The sequence below is a fragment of the Petromyzon marinus genome, chromosome 2, assembly GCF_048934315.1.
Source record: "Petromyzon marinus isolate PM22_M1 ecotype Great Lakes invasive population chromosome 2, UKy_Petmar_22M1.pri1.0, whole genome shotgun sequence".
Taxonomy (NCBI): Eukaryota; Metazoa; Chordata; class Hyperoartia; order Petromyzontiformes; family Petromyzontidae; genus Petromyzon; species Petromyzon marinus.
The window spans coordinates 11,745,439-11,765,652 of NC_133668.1; the positions used below are offsets into that span (position 1 = coordinate 11,745,439).

At 42.5% G+C, this 20,214-nt stretch overlaps 1 protein-coding gene across 3 annotated transcripts in view; it reads left to right on the plus strand.

The window, feature by feature from the left end:
* The window catches only part of LOC116947383 (unconventional myosin-X-like), a 56,692-nt gene that overhangs the window by 12,270 nt on the left and 24,208 nt on the right, over window positions 1–20,214 (plus strand). For 2 of the 3 annotated variants that reach the window (XM_032963057.2, XM_032963047.2), the window contains exons 2-16: window positions 87–1,173; window positions 1,514–1,701; window positions 4,629–4,802; window positions 5,358–5,482; window positions 6,153–6,166; window positions 6,886–6,970; window positions 7,695–7,786; window positions 8,158–8,290; window positions 10,071–10,189; window positions 14,501–14,647; window positions 15,010–15,110; window positions 16,726–16,792; window positions 17,434–17,526; window positions 18,024–18,092; window positions 18,196–18,278. In XM_032963057.2, the coding sequence (XP_032818948.2) occupies window positions 139–1,173; window positions 1,514–1,701; window positions 4,629–4,802; window positions 5,358–5,482; window positions 6,153–6,166; window positions 6,886–6,970; window positions 7,695–7,786; window positions 8,158–8,290; window positions 10,071–10,189; window positions 14,501–14,647; window positions 15,010–15,110; window positions 16,726–16,792; window positions 17,434–17,526; window positions 18,024–18,092; window positions 18,196–18,278 (2,525 nt within the window). In that variant the 5' untranslated portion in view covers window positions 87–138. The other variant, XM_032963066.2, reaches the window with a different exon arrangement.

Here is a 20,214-nt window from a genome sequence, read left to right on the forward strand (position 1 = left end):
GTTTATTTGTTAAACGTTCGTATCAAAGGTAAATTGTGTAAACATTGCTGAATATTTAGAAATTCATCTCAACCTATTGTTTTCAGGGACTGATGGTATGGGCTCACCCTGCTGCTACATCAACAGAAATCAACAATAATGCTACAGAAGACGATAGAACCAGCGCAATCTCATTTAAAGCAGTCTGAGATGTGGAGCGGAAAAACAAACCTTGTTACAAATACACTGGATTCTGGAGGTCACATGAGCAGCACAATGAGTGAGAATACTATGGACAAAGGTTCTGCAGTCGCGCACAGTCTCACAAAAGCTGTGCAAACCGCTTGTGCAGAGCTAAATTGCCCAGGTGAAAATCTTTCAGGGAAAATGAATGTGCTTTCTATTGTAGAGGAGCACAGTAGTAATTTTCAGAGTCCAGCAAACAGAGAAGAGAGTGTGACTTTACGGAGCAAAGGTCGTCACATGCAAATGGGTCAGAAGGATATCTACAGGTGTCTGGAATATGATAAATGTGAGGACAGCAGTCCATGTTTGATGAGACCAAGAATTGAAGAGAATACTCCTTTAACGTCATCAACGAATACACATCCATCATTGTCCAATGGGGATATAACACAAAAGGAAACACATACTCACAACGTGGAAAGCATTCAGCTTCTTTTTCACAATGAAATACATAGCACTGGTACAATGGACGCTGAGCATGTGGTACAACATTTCGAGCATGTGGTACAACATTTCAGTGGACATTTTAGAAAGACATTGCAAGGTCAAGACAGTCTAATTGTGGATAACTTGAGCCGTAATCTTGAATTGATACCATGTCATGAAGGGGTCTCGAATTATTCAGGGTGTGATGTTAACGCAACTCAATCCATAGCTGGCATGGTTGCGGAAGACACTAATTTTAACACTTTCACTGTGAAGGGCATTCCCATACCACTCTTGCCTGTGCATGACACTCTAGATTTTGAGATCAAGAGCACTGATAGTGTCAAGCTGATCACCGAGAATAGGTTTTGCGCCTTAAATAAGCAAACAAGTGAAAAGGCTCAATTAAGAAAAATAAATGACCCCATTGAGGCAATGGATGATCTGTCACAGCTGGAGCAGGTCAATGAGGAAGCCATTCTGCACGTCCTGCACTCTCGCTATAAGCAAGATATTATATATGTGAGTATGATCAACTCAGTGATGCATTTATTGGTCAAAATAACAGCTTATTTTGTTGAATTTATTTAATACCGTTAAATCATCCGTGAAAAATAGACATGCGACTCAATGTTAAAATTCATGCAATTTTTGCAACATATCACCCATGGGAATGTGTAGCTTTCTTAACAATGACAGTTTAATATAAAATCAGACGTAAACATGCTTACACTTGTATTGTTCCCACGGTATCTCACTGAAGTCTTGCCTCGTTTAAAACCACAGGTATTGATTGTGCGTTAGACTTGACATGATAATCACTCGTTACAACATACCGATTTGTATTCCCTAAACCTTGTAGACGTACATTGGACCTGTACTAGTGGCCGTGAACCCATACAAAAGCATCCCAGGTCTGTACGGTGCCACTCCACTCGGCCACTACCTCCACCACCGGCTTGGAGAGTTGCCCTCCCACATCTATGCCATGGCCAGTGAGCTCTACCGGGGGTTGTGGAGTCGCGCCCGTGGCCAGTGTGTGCTCATCAGGTGGGTATCTCGGCTTTGTGTGCCTTGTCCAGCAGATTGTGTGGACACAAGTGGCAATCTGGTTAACAGCATTGTCCAGTGTTGGACGCTTTCAAGCTCCGTGTTTATATTATACTGTGAGTGTAACAATCATGCCCCCTCCCCACCGAGCGTTTTTTGATTAATTACCATGATTCAGGGTTGTGATTCAATTAAACATATAATATTTCGGTGAATCTAGCCACCTTTAGCATTTGCAGGAGTCATGTGAACCCATGATGTACAACATACCGCAATAAAAACATAGATTCTTACACAATGCAATGCATGTATCATGTGCTTATGAGTCGATATTAATCGATGTGTAATTGCACTTCTAGTAATCATTGAATTGTGTTAATTAATAGTGTAGTAAATGGTGATGATTGAATGTTGAAAAACTAAGCAATAAAAGTTATTTTGCTTATTTTAATATCTTGTTTTGACTGCCACCACCACATGCTGATGTGTACATCTGTGGGATCTGATGGAAGCATGTATTTTTCCAGGCTTTTAATTATTAGGGTAACAGCTAGTCAGATATAGTCTAGTCATAGTGTGTTATACATTACTTGACAGTGCATCTGAAATTATCCTCATGCTTTGTTTAGAAGCAATAACTCGGTGGTATTGCTGGGTACCCTGACTGGACAGGCAGGCACACCTTATTATGCATGCTTTATTATTGACTTTGCCTAAAGGATAGACAAAAAGTGGCTATAAATAATGCATCGCTTCAGTGTCACTGGGCTAATTATAATCAATATTGGGAATTCGTTGTCAAAAGAGGGCACGGCACAAAGGATGTCCAATGTGCACAGGTGCAGCAAACAAGTAGGGCCAATGTTTCTGCTATGGTAATTATAGCCATGTGTCGTTGCCGGGGAAGGGCTCTTTAATCATTGATAAGTGTGCTTGCATTTACAACACCGCACTGCACACGACAACAAAAACTACACTTTCTATTCCATTGTGAGACAGGTTTTGAAATGCAGCTCCTTCCTCTTTAAATAATTTATTTGTATATTACGGCCATTCAAGCGCCACAGATAGGATATGCAAGTGTATGGACATGGTAACTTTTTTCAATAGTAAACGTTTATTTTGATTGTTTTTCTACTTGCTATTATTTTTAATTTACAACTCTGCGTCAATGTTTTATGTAAATGCAAAATGTATCTAGCAAGTAAGCCAACGATTTAAATTCAATTCTTTAAATTTTCAGCAAACGGTTGTGAGCAGTGAGTGCACTGAGAAGGTAGACATTCTTCATACTTGCCAACCTGATCAATCTCAGTGGTATGCTGCCAATGTTTAAACCGTTGTACCACGCACCGATTTTAATATTCATAATTTTGAGAGAGAGAAAAACACTTTGATGTAAATTTTGCTTTCAAACTCGGTATGCAAGTAAAATAATACATACATAAACAAGAGTCACATTGGTTCTCCCTTTGACCAAGGTCCTCCCAGTCTGGCCACGTAGTGAGGCCGAGCATTGCTGTAATTTTTACAGCACGCAGTAGGTGGTGTGTACGTGCAAAAAGAAACGCTTCGTTGCCTCAAACAGCGGAGCAGCTCCCTCGTTGCACATTTTGTCCTTAGGGGAATGTATAGGCAGCGATCAACATTGTTAGCTAGTTTATTCGAGGGGCAATATGTTTAGTATACTGATGAGTGCGAAAATATGCAGTATAATTCATAAAAGAGTGTACATTTGTCGATGCTTCAACACGCACTTAAGAGTACTGCATACATATGCGACACAAACTCAGTATACAGGAAATACAATTTAAAAAATGCAATGTTTTTGCTCTATCCAAGCACACAGCAAATGTTAGCTATTAGACATTTTGATTATAAACCATATAATGGATACATATTGTTAAAGGCTCACTAAGCTTCTCGATTAATGCTTGGATTTTATTACAAAATACTTACCCTATAGCATTTACATGTGTAGTAAATAAGAATTTTCACACTTTGGGCCAACGTGAATTTGACTGGCCACTTTTAGCAAAATACAGCTGATGCTGCAAAGGGAACCGATTGTGGTTTGGAAAGCAGTCACGTTGCTCGTTAGCACCGTTTTGGAGATTCCTCTGAACAAATTCCCATTAACCTTCGACCCCCCCCCGCCCGCCATGTTGCTTGCAAACCTCATTAGTCCGCTATCCCTGCCTGTTGCCTCTTGTGATATGCCTGAAACCCTCTGTGGCACTCTTAAGGGGTTAAAAATGCCACCATCAGTGAATGTGAGCCTTTATCTTTGTTCTCATGGCTCCTTGCACTGGTGGAGACCTTACAGCCGTCCAGGGCAAACAGATAATATTGGCTTGACCTGCCAAGCTGAGCAAACATACTGGGTGCATTCACGTTAGCCCAAGGGGAACAAAAGTAGCCTTGTACAAGCAAAGCTTTTGAGCAAATCTACAGCCTGTTTTGTGTCTTTTGCATTGTGCTTACAATGTGTAAATTATTCAAGTATTTGTAGTAATGTGTCTACATTTTAAACTTTAAAACTTGAAACGTTCACTGATGTAGAAAACACCGTTAATGCAAGTTTAAATAATACTATTTTCTGCATATTCTGGTGTGAATCTTCTTATAATTGTTTGTAGTAATGCGCAGTGGTTTAACACATGTTTGAGGCTTAATGCTAAAACGAAAAACCGCAGTGGTGATGAATATAATGATGCTTTCAGCAGTACAGTAAATTCATCTTCCCGACTCTGCTCCTAACACTCTTAGCAATAACTGTATACCATTCGGTGGGAAGAGCAAAAATGTAGAATTTGCACTTAATACTTACTAAATGTTAGTCTACGCCGACAAATGAGAGCACCGCTAATTAAGGGCAGCCATGCCGTGACTGCCTTGCTGTGATTTTCTCCGTGGCCTCCCTGCAGTGGAGAGAGCGGCGCCGGAAAGACCGAGAGTGCAAAGCTCCTCCTGGGCTGCCTCACAGCCGCCACCCGATGCTGTGCTGCGCTGGGCCGAGGAGAAGGAGGTTGTGGGCCTGGGCTTCCAGCTGCCAGAGGTCAGAGGGTCACTGCAGTCCAGCAGGCCCTCGAAGAGTGCGGGTATGGAGATGCGTTGGCTGACGCCACCACACGCAGCAATACCGATAAATGCTTAAACCTTATGCACACCCCAGATAAATATAACAATGCAGTGTATACAGTGTATGTACATTTACGCGGTGTGCGTGTATATATATGGTAGATGTAACATGCAGATTAAAATGTCAATCAGTTAAATGGTTTTGATTACTGGCCATGCACAGCACCATTCGTGACTGGAACCTAGCCCAGGCCTTCTGTAGGTGGACTTATTCTAAAATAAGTACCTTATTTGGTGTGTGCAAAATTAGCATTTGGGAGACAAACATATCCAGGTGTGGTGTTGCTCACACTACCTCATCATGTGTCATTTTGACTGAAATCGGTGCTCATTAACAGGCTAAAATAAACCATGGCCTGACAGTTTGTTCCAGACTAAATCTGGCATCTTTGGTGTATAATATTCTAATGCTGTGACCTGTAATTGTGTTGGGAAGTTAAAGGCTTCACGTTAATAGAACACTTTGGGAAGTGTGTTGCCGGTGACGCTCCCTGCCTTTGTCTGTGACTGTGCAGGCTGGTATTGGAGGCTTTTGGGAATGCACGCACAGCTCACAACGACAACTCGAGCCGCGTGGGGAAGCTTGTCCAGCTCCACTTCTCACGTGCGGGTTTCATACAGGGTGGCGTCGTGCTCGACTGTATCCTCCTCCGTCACCACAAGAGGCTTAGATTAGCATAGCCAGGCCCTGGGATTGACAAGACCGTAGCTTGGGCTCAGTCGAGATGAGGGCTTAATTTCTCATTGAATATTTTCCAGGTCACTGGTAAAATTAAGTAGGCACATGACTAGTAACCACAGCCATAGCGAGCGGTATACCAGATGTTGTGTGCCGTGTGCGGATATATTTCCGGGTTGTCGACCCTGATGCATTGAGTAGACATCTTTAACTGGAAGCTGTCACAGGCAAAAGTGGTAGGTATGGTTGCCAGACCACCAAGTCTAAATATTGACCTCTGGTGGCCAAATATGTTTTTTATTATTGTTTACTCTGTAAAGTAACAACTTAAAGGAACCGCTTATTGCATAATTTTACATTTTTTTTTCCAAAAAGACGTTGTAGCATATCTACTTTTATTGTTAAAACCAGAATGTTTGAAGGCATGGATGTATACAGTGACATGATTAAATGCTGACCTTAATTTCTTAACGGCTGAGTTTGACATTTTCATAGTATTTACCCACATCCTGCAAAAGCAGGAAATCTCTTTGAGATCGTTGAGTAGTAATACTGCATTGCATGGCTCTGTAAGGCATTGATGTGGTTTACTTTGAGTATTTCTTAACCATCTACATTTACCACTGCTCAGATCTACTAGAAAAGGTAAGTGAGCATCCAACATTCTTTTGTGTATAAATAAAGTCTTTGTATGCTAAATGTTTGGTATGTCATTGACTATATTTAGGTTTAGTCTATTGGATATAAGACATTTTATAATATTTTTTATTTAGAAAATTCAACCATAGTAGAGTTTTTGTTTGGGTTAGATCGCATAAATATATAAATGTGTCGTTAAAACCCGCCACCACCTGACACAGCCAACTAGTGAGGGTTGTCACGTTAACAGGAAAATGCCAAATCGTTACTAGTACAGCACACCGGTGTGTTGGAGAGCCAAGACACAACATTTACAATCTACGACGTTTCGCCAGTAATTACAACTAGCTTCATCAGGCGACAGCCAGATTTGTGGAGAAGTCTGTTTCTATATAAGGAACGAAAGAGAAGTCTAACTGTTTCGTTCCTTACATAGAGGCGTATAGAGTCGTAGAAAATTAAACTTGCGAGCATTATAAGTCAAGTAAATTTATTTTTGGTTAGCATGTGGCACCTTTCTGCCACCCAAAGTGCCATTATAAATTGTTTTGCTCGTGATTTCAGAAATATAATTCACATATATTTTCAATTTAAATACTTTACAGATGTAAGTTTACAATGGTCCTGGGTGTTGATAATAAGTTTGTATGCGTTGCACAGTGCTTGTGGCAGTTATTTAATTTTGAGAGCCCCTTGACACCTGGTCTCACTCTTGTTATTCCTAGACTCGTGTGGTCCAGCAGAACCCAGGAGACAGGAACTTTCACATCTTTTATGCTCTTCTGGCTGGAGCCTCAAGCCAACAGATGGGTGAGTGGGTGGTTATTTCACTTCCCTAACAGGAGACAATTTGTCCCTTTTAAAGTTAATGGGAAATGTGCACAGACTGCTTACAGATAGAGCTTTAGTGAACAGAATACTATGATACATCGGCTGTGTATAATGATGATAGCTTAAAGCACAGCCATTGGTGATGATGTGGTGAATTACAGGAAATATGTCGTTTTTTTGTTTAGGTAAAGGTTGTATTATGGTTTACAAGTAGTTTTTGTTTGGTAAAAAAAATCAGTCACGATGTGTGTGGACACCCTGCCTCTGCTAGTGCATTTTAGTGATGCTTCATCTTTTGTGCTATTGTTTTTATGCGGAATTACTTTAAATGAGCTTGGAACCTGGTAGATGCAAGTTCTTTGTTCGAATTCTGGTGTACAACTGCATGGTTATTCATCAGCAAAGAGCAAATTTATTTTAGACCACACAAATGATACATGGATTGGGGGATAAAGTACATTAATTTGACATACAAGCTCCAACAAAATTCAATCTTTATCAAAGCATGATTTGTTGTCACACAACACGTGTGAGACATTGCTTTAAAGTCAACCACGTTTTTTTCCCCCCCACTCTTATTTACATTCACTCTGATGATACAACTATTCCTGTTTTGGAGTTATAACTCTGCTCACAAAGTGCATGCAACCATTCTTCACACATGTTCAGTCCGTGACTGATAGTTCATACAACCTGTTTTCAGAGCGGCTCCACTTTACGGATGTTGGTTGCCATCGCTATCTCAACCAGCAGGACTGCATTCTTTCCGATAAGGACATGTTCAACAGAGTCTCGGTATGAACGTTAAATCCATTGCTTGTGAGATGAAATGTTGAGGCTGTGTATGTTTGCGTTTTTTCTCCTAAGTTTTTGCTGAAAACACAATGTCTGAACATGCGATTGCCTGTGTCATTAAATCCGTGCATCACACAAGAGTGGTGTTGCATCCCACGTTACAAGGTGTGCATCAAGTAACCAATAGGATGCAGCATCTTAATTCTTAATGTAACATACTTTAAAATTGCTACACCTTATATTTATTAACCGTTTTGCATTCTTCCATGATGTAGTGTCCATGTCGAACATTCCATTGTCTCTCCGCCGTGCTGCCGTGACTGATGCGTGACGGTTGCATGGCACATTTATGCTTGCGTCACTGCGAGCAGTCGTCCCTGCATGCGCTCGGCCTCCAAGAGGGCCAGGTGGACGAGCTGTGGAAGCTCATGGCCGGGATCATACACCTGGGGAACATGACCTTCACCAACGTGGGAGGCGCGCAGCTCGACCCCCGCAACCCGGGTGGGTCCCGGGGGGCATATCCCTACATTGGGCGGGGAGGTCGTACGGGTCTCCGCCTACTCGAGCCAACTTTGCCCGACCCAACGTTACCCGCACAATCTGCATTGCAACTTGGGTCATCGCCTGACAAAATAGGCGTGCGATTCGAGGTATATTTCATGGAAACTGAGCACGTGTGCGAGGAGTTGAGCTTGATGAGGTTCTGCAGGTTTTATGTCACATACGACAAAAGAATTGTAATTAATTTATGTTACAAAACTGTTTAGCATGTGCAACGGGTACCAGGATCTGCTGTTCTTTCAGCCTTTTTGGTGAACTTGGACATGAACCTTTCTCACTGTTTAGAAAAGTGTTTTAAGACATTTTTAATTAAAAAATATCGCTTGACTGTCATGAGTAAAGCCGCCATACTATATTTAAAAATGTTTTACTTATGTACCGAAATATTTGCTTTGGTTATGTTATATTAACTATAGCTTAGCATCTAACACGATATCTTATTTTAGGGGTTAGTTCCATATGGCTTAGTAAATAGCATCTTCTGCCCTGACATAAAATTGCCTTCAACAGCCTAAAGTAACCTTAAAATGCGTGACTTTTCCTACTCTTGCAATCTAGTTTATTTTAGCGCACAAACTGTCTTAAACCCTTGTTTTTTAAATCTCATTTCCATGCAAATAAATAACAGCAAATTTCTTCGTGTGATACCAGTCACACTGTCAATGATATGTTTTGTATCAGCAGTTTGAATAAACAGATTTATAGTTTACCATTGAACCATAAGTCTGGCTCAGAAGAGACAGGGTGGTTCTGTTATGCTAAATTGTAAGTCTCACCCATGACATATTTTTCAGCCAAAAATAATGAAAATAGACCTTTTGAATTTCATTCTTCCATTACAAAGTGAAGTATTTGTTACTATACTGATGCTAATCCGAGAGTAAAGTGAGGACTATAATAATTTGAATATGACTTGTATATTGATAGGCGCTGAATGTAGAGTATTGATGGCGGATTTGGATCATGGGAACATTCAAATGACCTATTTCTCATGCCCACTTAACCACACACAGTTCTGCTGTAAACATGCTCCTGCTCCTTAAAAATCTCTTTTTGACTTGATTTTGCTGATTCACGGCCCTGTGGGTCCATTGTGTGCGTGTCTTGGACTGGTGTGCCGCTTGGACTGGTGCCAGCTAGGCCTGTGCGGAGGCATTTTGGAGCCCACCCCTGAGATTACCTTGCATACGCCTGGTCCCATGCCAACTCTCCAGCCCAGACAGTCTTTCCCCAACAATCGAAAAGGCATTTGTGTGGCCGGGACAAAGTCTGAATCTTTTTCCTACTCTGCCGTTATGTGTGCTTCCTTGAGGGGGTGCACTTCTTATAGTTTGCTACCCAAACACTTAGAAATTCAAAGTCCGTGAAGGTCACCTCGACCCATCGTTCCTTTGTGTTTATAAATACTTGCCTCTGCAAAGGAAATGATCAATTTTCACAACTTCAGGCCATCATCAGAGATAAATGTCGTGTAACTCTCATTCAAGAAGGAGAAACAATTCTAATTTGACATTTAATCTCCTGTTATGCCAAAAATTCCAGCGAGATTGGATTAATTAAAATAGTCACCACCGCAGTCGGCAATACATAGTCGTTTCGATGAGTATTTATCTTAAACTGATGCCATCTTGCATCATATGACGTGTGAATTGTAGTACACGTGGCCACCCCCAGTACATTTTCGAGCTCTGTCCCCCCCCCCCCACCCCCGAACTTGCAGAGCTGGGACGCGTGGCGGAGCTTCTCCATGTGGAACCCACGTTGGTGGTAGAGGTCCTGACACGTCGCTCCATCATCCTACGTGGAGAGGACATTCGCACGCGACTCTCAGTGCAACAGGTGAACTATGTTGGCGTCTCGGCGAGTGGCTCAGTGCCTGGGCAGGAAGCCCATTCGTCCTGAATGCCACGCTCTTTATTAACGTTCTCTTTGAAATCCATTAGCTGATATGAACGTCTTAACCTTTTCCATAAATTGAATATATTCCGTTGCTTCACAATTCAATTTAATGTTACTTTAAATGCTATTTATCATCTACAGAGTGCACGTTATATTATGGTGATTTTACAATATGTTAATTTCTGATGATCAATGACGTGTGCAGCGGGTATGCAGCCGTGTTCCTCTTACAGGACAGTCCTGTAAACCAGCTGTTGGATGCCATTTAATCCTAAATAAAAAATATTTAATGAATAAATACAATTGCTTTGGTCTCTGAAAGAAGTTATAAACACTTGCCTAAATTTGGCATTGGTACTATTAGCCCACTGATTTTCAGTGGGCTAATAGTCGTCCTAAACATCCCTGTTTACATTGGTGAGTGTGCGACATACATTTTCTCTATGGACAATTTAGTAGTAACTCACTTGATCATGTGTGTCAAACATTCATCTCACCTCATAAATCTTGCATGATCATGGCATATTGAGATTAACAAGGACTACATTTTCCTCCCACAAAAGGATTCATGAGAGTGCGTGGCAGGTATAATGGCAATTCACAGTGCTGTCATAACTCTAAACGGATTTTTGACATCACAAAGTTTGGCTTTAGACATTCTTCTTTCACCTCCTACCTATGTTCGTACTCCTGACAACTCCCACTCTCGCTTGTGGGATATACACAGCCCTTGTGCCAAAAATCACCTCTGCTTAACCTCGGTATGGAACCAGAAATAGCCAGCACAAGCCAGGAATTTTAAGCAGCATTAATCTACAGCATTACACAGCACAAAATGCAGCCACTAAAATTCTAGGTGAATATAAATGTATAACTTATGTAGAGTTGAACATTAGCAACTGTACAACATTGCATGGTTCATGAGTCCTTGGTGTTTGCAAATAAAAAGCCATTCAAGTTTTCAATTGCAAAATATTTTTGGATCATATCAATCAGTCCTCCCTTGGTGAATAGAAGGAAATTTGTGGTGTTAAACTTTAAACCAACCAAAACATGCATATGGCTTTGATGTGTGTTTACATAAGAACTGTGTGTAATACTATCCTTACCATCCTTTTAGTCATTTTCCTTCCCAAAGTCATTATCATTGCCATGTTGGTTATACATAGCTTCCATTTTATCTCCCTCCTCAGAATTCCACGTGCAATTTGTGCATTAACTCGGAAAGAAAAAAGAGTGAAGGGAAGGAAGATAAACGGTGACACTCATGAGATAAATTATATAAAAAACATAAACATGTCCTTTACTAAAGTGAGCACAGTGAATAATGCTCACAATGGAAAAAAAATCGCAGTGGAAATTCACGAGAAGTTTATGTGCTGGGTGCTTAAATAAAATGATTGCGCATAGGAGGAATATGACACATTAATAAAACTGAATTAGCGATGATTTGCTGTACTGTAGCAAAAAGTGGTCTGTCCTCATAGTCGGTCACACGAACACCCAGGAGAGGAGGGGGAGGTGAAGTGAGGTGGTGGTGTAAGCCGGCACTTCGCAGCTGTAGCACCAAGTGATAGAGTGCAAGGCGAGTCCAGGATGTGGGACGAGGTGCACGTGCGTAGGGGGTGGAGAGCCGAGATAACCAGAGGAGGTGAGAGGGTAAATCACCGGTCACGCTGTTGCCCGTGGCACGACAATCGTTAGCGCTCCCATTTCCCAGACCCCTTGGGAAAATGTTCTGTTTCTTCAGGTTTAACAAGTGGCAGTATCCAGCAGCCCTTGTCCAGTCCCCTGTTTGTAAATAGGCATGTGGTTACAGTAATTATTGCTCAAACGTTCACAGGTTGTAAGTTAAGTGATGCCTCAGAATTTCACCTGCTGTGCAATTCTATAGAGTTCACCGACTTGCCATACTCCTCTAGGTTGTGTATATCTCTATATAAATGAAAGGGAAATGTGTGAATGTGTGTGTCTGTTCAAAATGTTTAGCGTACTTCCCGACATGCAACAAACTTGAAATTTGCCATGTGGGTACTTTCCAGACTGTACACCATGCAAAAATTATAAAAATAGACTTTTGTGGTTTTCTTTTTTTTGGGGGGGGGGGACACGTCACATGTCATGTGACCCGCACATGTGGAAGCGTCACGCAGTGTGCCTGCTCATGTCCCCCCCCAACCCTCCACGGGTAAAGTGCCAAACAAATGTGTTGCAGGTCTAAGGCGTTCTTCACGCAGCATTGCTTTATTAATTGAGTCATTTACTGCCGTACGCACCCTGAAAGTTGTGTGGGTCTGCAGCAAGCGCGTTTATGTGTACATATGGACGCGTGCGCGTGTGTGTGTGGGGTGAACGGTAGTGTCGTGGTTAGCGTGCTGTCTGTGTGTGTCTGTGTGTGTGTGGGGGGTGGTAGTGTAGTGGTTAGCGTGCTGTCTGTGTGAGTGTGTGTGTGTGGGGGGAGCGGTAGTGTAGTGGTTAGCGTGCTGTCTGTGTGAGTGTCTGTGTGTGTGGGGGAGCGGTAGTGTAGTGGTTAGCGTGCTGTCTGTGTGAGTGTCTGTGTGTGTGGGGGAGCGGTAGTGTAGTGGTTAGCGTGCTGTCTGTGTGAGTGTCTGTGTGTGTGGGGGAGCGGTAGTGTAGTGGTTAGCGCGCTGTCTGTGTGTGGGGGGGGGGAGCGGTAGTGTAGTGGTTAGCGCTACGCTGTGCTACGAACCCGGCGACCCGAGTTCGATTCACGCTCACGGCTACCACCGGTGACGATTATTTCTACCGGTCCTGGGCCTCCCCTAGGTCGACCCAGCCTCAAACGAGTAACTGCTGTGGTGTGTGAACATCGCCACTGGGGAGACAAAGGCGGGCGGGCGTGGTGAATCCAAGTCCCGGGCGAAGCCGGGTAGTAAAGCTAGTGATTCGTAAAGGGATCTGTCACGAGGCAACCTAGGAGCGTCACTGGGTATTCATATGAGCACAGATGCTTCATCTCAATAGGCCCATACTGTGTATGGTACGTAGGAGTACAGCCTATGGCCGTACTGAGATTTTACTCCAGGAAAAACTTCAGAGTCAATTTAAATAAATGCAATTTCATTCATTTTATTCAACAGAACTGTCGGGATTACTTTGTCAGTTAGAACATATTGATACCACCCCCACCCCAATTCTCATTAACACTAGGAAAAATATATTGCAGGTGAATGTTTCAGATAATTGACTTTGCCAAAACATTACCCAACTAAGTATATTAATGGGTCAACAACCATCGCAGACATTTCACTAAATGTGCATTTTTTTTTAAAAGGGCAGTATTTGTAAAGGTGGGCGTCTGGGTGTTTTTTTTATTCATGGCCATCTGCATAACTTTTTTTAGTTATGTACACACCTCCAATTAGCACGATTGTCTACGTATGGTGCAAAAAAGTTCTACATACATATGTATAAGGTGAATACAGTGCTCTTAAACGTATCCCTTTACTGATTTATGGTGAATCTGCTATCCAGCCTCTGCTTGAAATCGCTGTGCTTTAGTTGACACTCATTTTTGGGCGTAGATTCGACACATTCTCCCTCCCAGCCATAGGACAGTTGCAGTTAAACGTCACTAGTAGTTACTGTACTGGTAGTGTGACCACCGTATTGGTCACAATTGAAAACTGCATGCAGGATCCCCCTATCCATTCGGTACATTAGTTCACATGATCAGCTTAAGATTGATCAAATTGGAATTAATTGAAATAACATTTTTATTGTAAGAAAATAGTTGCAATGGATTACATTGGATTAATTTATGTACTGTATAAGAAAAATAAGCAGACAATACCTCTCTTTCCCATAGCTGTATCTCCATGTTAAATATATAACATACTTTTTACACATCTTATCAGTCAATAGGCCTTCTGGGAGTGGCTGAACCACAAGCAAATTCGGCACCAGTGTTAATATTCATTGTCTCCTTAGCAGAATCAGGTTTACTTGAACCAATGTAGGTATGCATCCTAGTTCTACGCCAAACAACAATACATTACACAAAATCATATTATTTTATAAAGTTTTACAGAACTTCACAGCCCTAGTAGTTGCGGTCAATCCCCAATTTCCTGGACAGACCACACTGTGAAAGACATGGGCACAACCTACATAAGACAGCTTCAGGCCTTCATGTGGATTGTAGTGCTTGCGAAGAAGACCCTGCCCGGCAGTACTGAGCCCATTCTTGACTCTATGGCACTCGCGTTACGTGGCGTGTGTCTCTTGCAGGCCGAGGAGTACCGGGACTCGCTGGCCATGGCCTTGTACTCGCGCTGCTTCTCATGGCTCCTGGGCCATGTAAACAATCAAATCCATGGCCCGCGTGACTTCCATTCCATTGGCATCCTCGATATCTTCGGGTTCGAGAACCTTAAGGCAAGAATTATTTGGCCAGGTTGACATCGGGGATGGGAAACCTGGCAGATGCACTCACATAGAAAGGGGCTTTTGCGAATACCCAAATCACATTTCTATTCGTACAAACTTACAATTAAGCAAATATTGTACAGTACAATTCTGGTGTATCTAGAATATAAAGGTAAATCTAGATACTTTCAAGTTTTAATGTATTTCATGTGTTATTACACTTAAAACAGCTATATCCAGAGTACATATAACAAACCCGTTTTAAAAGATACAAATTTACATATTTTATTCATGTTATATGAGCAGCACATATAATTAATTGTCATAAACAGCAGTGAGGATTGTGTTTGTGACAATAAATTCTGTTGCAGGTCAACCGCTTTGAACAGTTTAACATCAATTATGCTAACGAGAAACTGCAAGGATACTTCAACAAGCACATGTTTTCTCTGGAGGAGCAAGAGTACAAAAGGTGATGACTCATCCACATGAAGCTGCGTTCCCAGTCACAATATCACGAACACATTATAGCATTCAATGCAATGGATCAAGCCAAACCGTTGCATCACCACTGTTTATGCTTTGCATTAGGGCACTAAAAGCACTAATAATAGATGGCGTGTACCATTACATTTCTTTCAACTGTACTCTTCCGATGAAGTCATCTGCTTATTTTCGGGGGGTTTAGTGTTAAGGACTGCACTGCACTCCATTACATCACCAGGCTGTCTGTGTTTAGCGGGACCTGGTCACCGCTTGCGCAAGGACGTAAAAGCCTCCTCGGTGCTGAATGATGCATCAAATGCGCTGAAGCTATATTCACATCCTCCTCCCCCCCCCCTTTTTCTATTTTTCTTTCTCCTCTCGCTCGACCCAACCACAAACGTGTGTGTATGCACGTACGCACCCGCTGCAGGCCTGTGGGAAAGCAATCACAAGGACACACCTAGTCTAAGGGATGTGCAGCGGGTTAGCCCATTTCTTCACCCTTGTACAACAGCTTGCACACTGTGGAAATCATCCTACGTTTGCACAATTTGTTGTATTTTCATCTGCGCTGCTTCTAATAGCATTTTCCACGCAAAGCTTATGGTGTGCACAGGTATTGCATGCGCACCTGTGTATACCTGACGATATAACTGTGGCAATAATACACGTGATTTATGTTGTGTGTACTTAAAAAAATCAAAGACACCTTACATTCATCAGACATATTTCACACCATGTTCAACTCCTTATCATTCAAATTCACCAAGATGATATATGTACTTGTATCACTGACACACTCACTCCTTTATACTGTATGTACTTAAAATAAACAATTACATTTTATTATCTGACTGGAGGTAGATATGGGATATGGAGGTTTTATAAAGTTGGAGCAAAAATAGCTGTAGTTTTGTATGTGTGCTGGAAGGAAAATTAATAATTCAGCTGAAAAGCACAAAATGCACGTGTGAAGCATCTGTTGTGCAGATGATGGTTGGCTTGAGAGAAGGCAATAACAAAACGAATCCTCGTCGATTGCAAGGAGTCACGTGAACTGGGGAACTTAAGTCTGATGTACGTTGTGGTCACTGGCAAACATTGAATCAGAGACAGCACTGAAGTCCCAAGTGTAATATAGCGCACAGTGATATTTCCTATATCTTTTGTTATTGGTCTTCCTAGTGGTTAGGTGCAGTGTGCATTATTCATGAGTGCATTCAGCTTCTGGGCATAACCAGGATCTTTTTTTAAAGTAGGGGTGACTTGATGTTAGTTAAATGTCACCCGATTTCCACATGGTTTTAGACCAAACAATTAGCTTTTAAGGAGAAACCGGCCTGCCATATGCTCCCCAGATGAGCTCACAAATGTTTTGCTTTTGTGCAAGCGAAATGCCGGGTAATATTCGTACCACCTTGATTTTTGTGGAAGAGTGAATGTAAAAGTATATGTCCATGTATAAGAGACCCTGGCTTTTATCACTTTATTATATGTGCCCGATTGGTAGCCACCTGTAACACAATTAGGTCGTGTTGCATCTGAAAAACATATTTGCTTAATGTGGTGTGTTTGTTTTGTATGTCTTCATTAAACAATAGGGAAGGTATTGAGTGGAAAGAAATACCATGGATGGATAACAAGGATTGTCTCGATCTGATTGAAAAGGTTTGTATTGAATTATAATCTAACCTTTGTGTATTGCAAAAAGTTACATTTTTTTATTAATTACAGCCCTCTTTAAATCCACTGCTGGAATCGAACTTCCCCATTGTTTCACCAAACTTCACATGGTTGGTCAGTGCCTGCTGATGAAGGGGATACTCAGGACCAGTTCAACCACCACTCACCATTGATATTGGCTATGGCTGGGAGTTGAACTCAGATGTTTGAGTTAATGACCACAATTCACTATCTACTGTGCCACCGCTTCTCCAATAAACAATGTCTTTAATGATTTCAAAAAATAAAACAACATCCAAGCAAGAACAACTTTTTTTTTAATTCTTGCTAGCCTCCACTGTCACTATACACATACAATTATTTTAGCGTGTTTTGTATGATATGTTAAAAGCCCTACACCCATGTTCTAGCCTGACTACTTGCTGTCCTGCCTTCTTTTGTAAGTGAAAGTGAAGAGGATGTGTGTGCACGTACATATTTTCTCATATTCACATATAGAGTTGTATGTGTATTTCCTCAAAGGTGTGCATGCATTTCTATAAGTTGTCACATCTGCGTGATTGCTCATGCACACATCTATATCGAGTGTATTTACACATCTGCATTTATTACATGTATGTGGACAGAAGTTGGGAATTTTGGCCCTCATTAATGAAGAAAGCTTGTTCCCTCGCGGGACTGATAACACTCTTCTGAACAAACTCCACCACCACCACTCCGTGAGTCTGCCGCACAGCAGTGCATGGTGTTAAGGCTTTGTGATATACCCCCACCCATGACCATTTTCTCTCATAAATCTCTCTGCACTCATTATACCTGTCATGAACTATCCCGATGTAAATCTATACGCACACCACATTCGAATGCCCTATTTTTATTGCATTCGTGTTGTTATATATAAAAAAAAAACCCAGCTGTTGCAATTATTTGCCATTTTCGTTTTATTTAAATGGCAGCATTCATAGACTAACCTTTAAAAAAAAGTACAACACTTTTATGAGGATTTAAGTTATCGGCAAAGTACTTTTATCTATTAAAACCGTTGTTATCCTGGTCTATTTTTGAAACAAAACATTAAATGAAAGATTACAAGAACATTGCGTAGTGCGCTGTCGTAAGGTTTTGTGTCTTGCCGAGCTGCGCGCGAGCGCTCCCCGACACACAAGCACGGCCTCTCAGCGCCTCTTCGCTGTTCTTGCCCTGTCCTTTGGTACAGATGAACTCGTGCTACATCAAGCCTCGTATGGAGAGCCGGAGCTTCGGTATCCGACACTACGCAGGAGAGGTGCCTCCTCTGCACTATTGACAAAGTAGCAGGGCTCTTATTAACGGGGGATCAAGATGGCTATTGGTGATAGTGACCCATGATATTGACTGTCGTTGCCCAGGTGCTATATGACATGCAGGGCTTTGTGGAGAAGAACCGAGATGATTGTCAGGAGGGCGTCCTGAACCGTCTTCTTCGGAGCCGGTGAGGCCTAGGCCATGCAGTACACCTTAGACATGCGAGCAAGATGCTGAGGCGACCTGCCTCTCAGACAAATACACTATACAGAACTATACCATGCATAACTAATGAAGACACCATTCTGTCTGCACAAGGAGAACCGCAGTATTCTCTAAATAAAGCACCACTTCCTACCCCATTATTGGGGCTCAATTTCTGCCGTTACCTGAGTGCAACTGCCGCCGGTGCTTTGGGGCTGCCGAGCAGTGGGCAAGTCCGGGAATTCCAATGCTTGACCACAGACCGTGCGCATTGCTCGGCACCAGGAGGAATTGCGAATGAATGGTGCTACATTAACACAACATAAGCACTGTCAGTACAAGAGAACATTTTATTTTAATAGATGCTTTTTCATTCCCTAACTTTCTATTGCAATGTATGCAATGTGGTTATTTGTGTTAGGAAGGTAGGATAGATGCATGCTGTCAGGGCTTGGTCCACTTGTGCCTGACAGATGAAGTAGCACGGGAGTGGGTTCTCCACACACCATGTATTAGTGCATCATGCTGCTTTTCAAATAATTAACGTGCATCACCAATTCATCAGGATGCATTATTTTGCATCACAAAATACGGTACTCTCTATTGCTGATTTACACAAAAAAATAGTTTTTGTGGGTTCTTTTAAGTCCCCAGAGATAAATCATGATTTATTTTCCAATACCAATTGTCCATAAATGCCACAAAAAATCCACAATAGTGTGCCGCTGCAGGATTGTGTTCCACATGTGCATGGCTGCATCTGAAAAAGTGGAGAGAGCCGTAACCAGATACCCCAAAGCCCACCAAATCAGCTGCCCCTTCCCTGTGCAGCCACAAACAGCCACCACAAATTCCCGCAGCAGTAATATTAGCCGGCAATCTTATTCCTCCTCGTTACAAAAAAACACACAATGTCATGCAGGCCAAGTCGCCGTCTTGGGACGACCACGTAGGCAGCCCATTTCAAGGATAAATTATATGAAGTAGGTTGGAGCTGTGGACATTCCCAGGGCGGCTCTGCCCCCAGTATCGATGTTTTGTGGAATCGTGTGCCGGCACAGGCTAGTCCCGCATACATGCGAGATTGTGCCGCTCTGAATCAGCAATAGCACCTGGATGAGTCGCAGGCTTCCTCAACTGGATGAAACAAATTCACATGGTGCAATAAACGGCTTCACACGAGAGGGGTGAACAAATCAACTCCACTTACCAAGCCAAATTTGGACATATTGTGGACGCACGACCCGAACAACATCAACCAGCCCCCTCCAGGGGTGCAGCAATTTAGAGGATGTGCCCACGGGCACCTGCGGACAATGCAACCAGGCCCTGTCGCCCGGCGACCAATCGCACAAGGAAATACAAGCCCCCTTCAGCCGCTGGTTAGCCATCTCTCTGGCTCGGGATTTGACCTTGGAAGCCTCCCGCGCTTCGGAGAGCTTTTCAAGAGTGAAATGAACGAAACCTGACATTTTTTACACTTTGACGGCCGACGCGGCCTGCAACTGTACGTCGATGGGAGGATCATATTCCCGTCCATACATCAAAAAGAAGGGGGAGTAGCTGGTGGACGAGTGAGGGACCATCCTGTAGGCGGCGAGAACCACAGGGACATGCAAATCCCAATCCAGCTGTGACTCGCTGACCAGGTGACTCAATATGGAGGTCAGGGTTTTATTCAGGCGTTCGACCATGCCATCCGTCTGCGGATGGTATGGTGACATGCGCACCTTCTTTGTCCGCAGCAAATCGCAAACCTCACGCAGCAGTTTCGAAGAAAATGTTTCACCTTGATCGGTCAAAAGGCCCCTCCCGATTGATTCGGGAGGGGCCAGACCATAGGCCAGCGTGAGAAATATTTATTTCCTCACGCGGAAGTTGGAAATGGATCAAGAATATCGAGGGCAACCAGCTCGTTG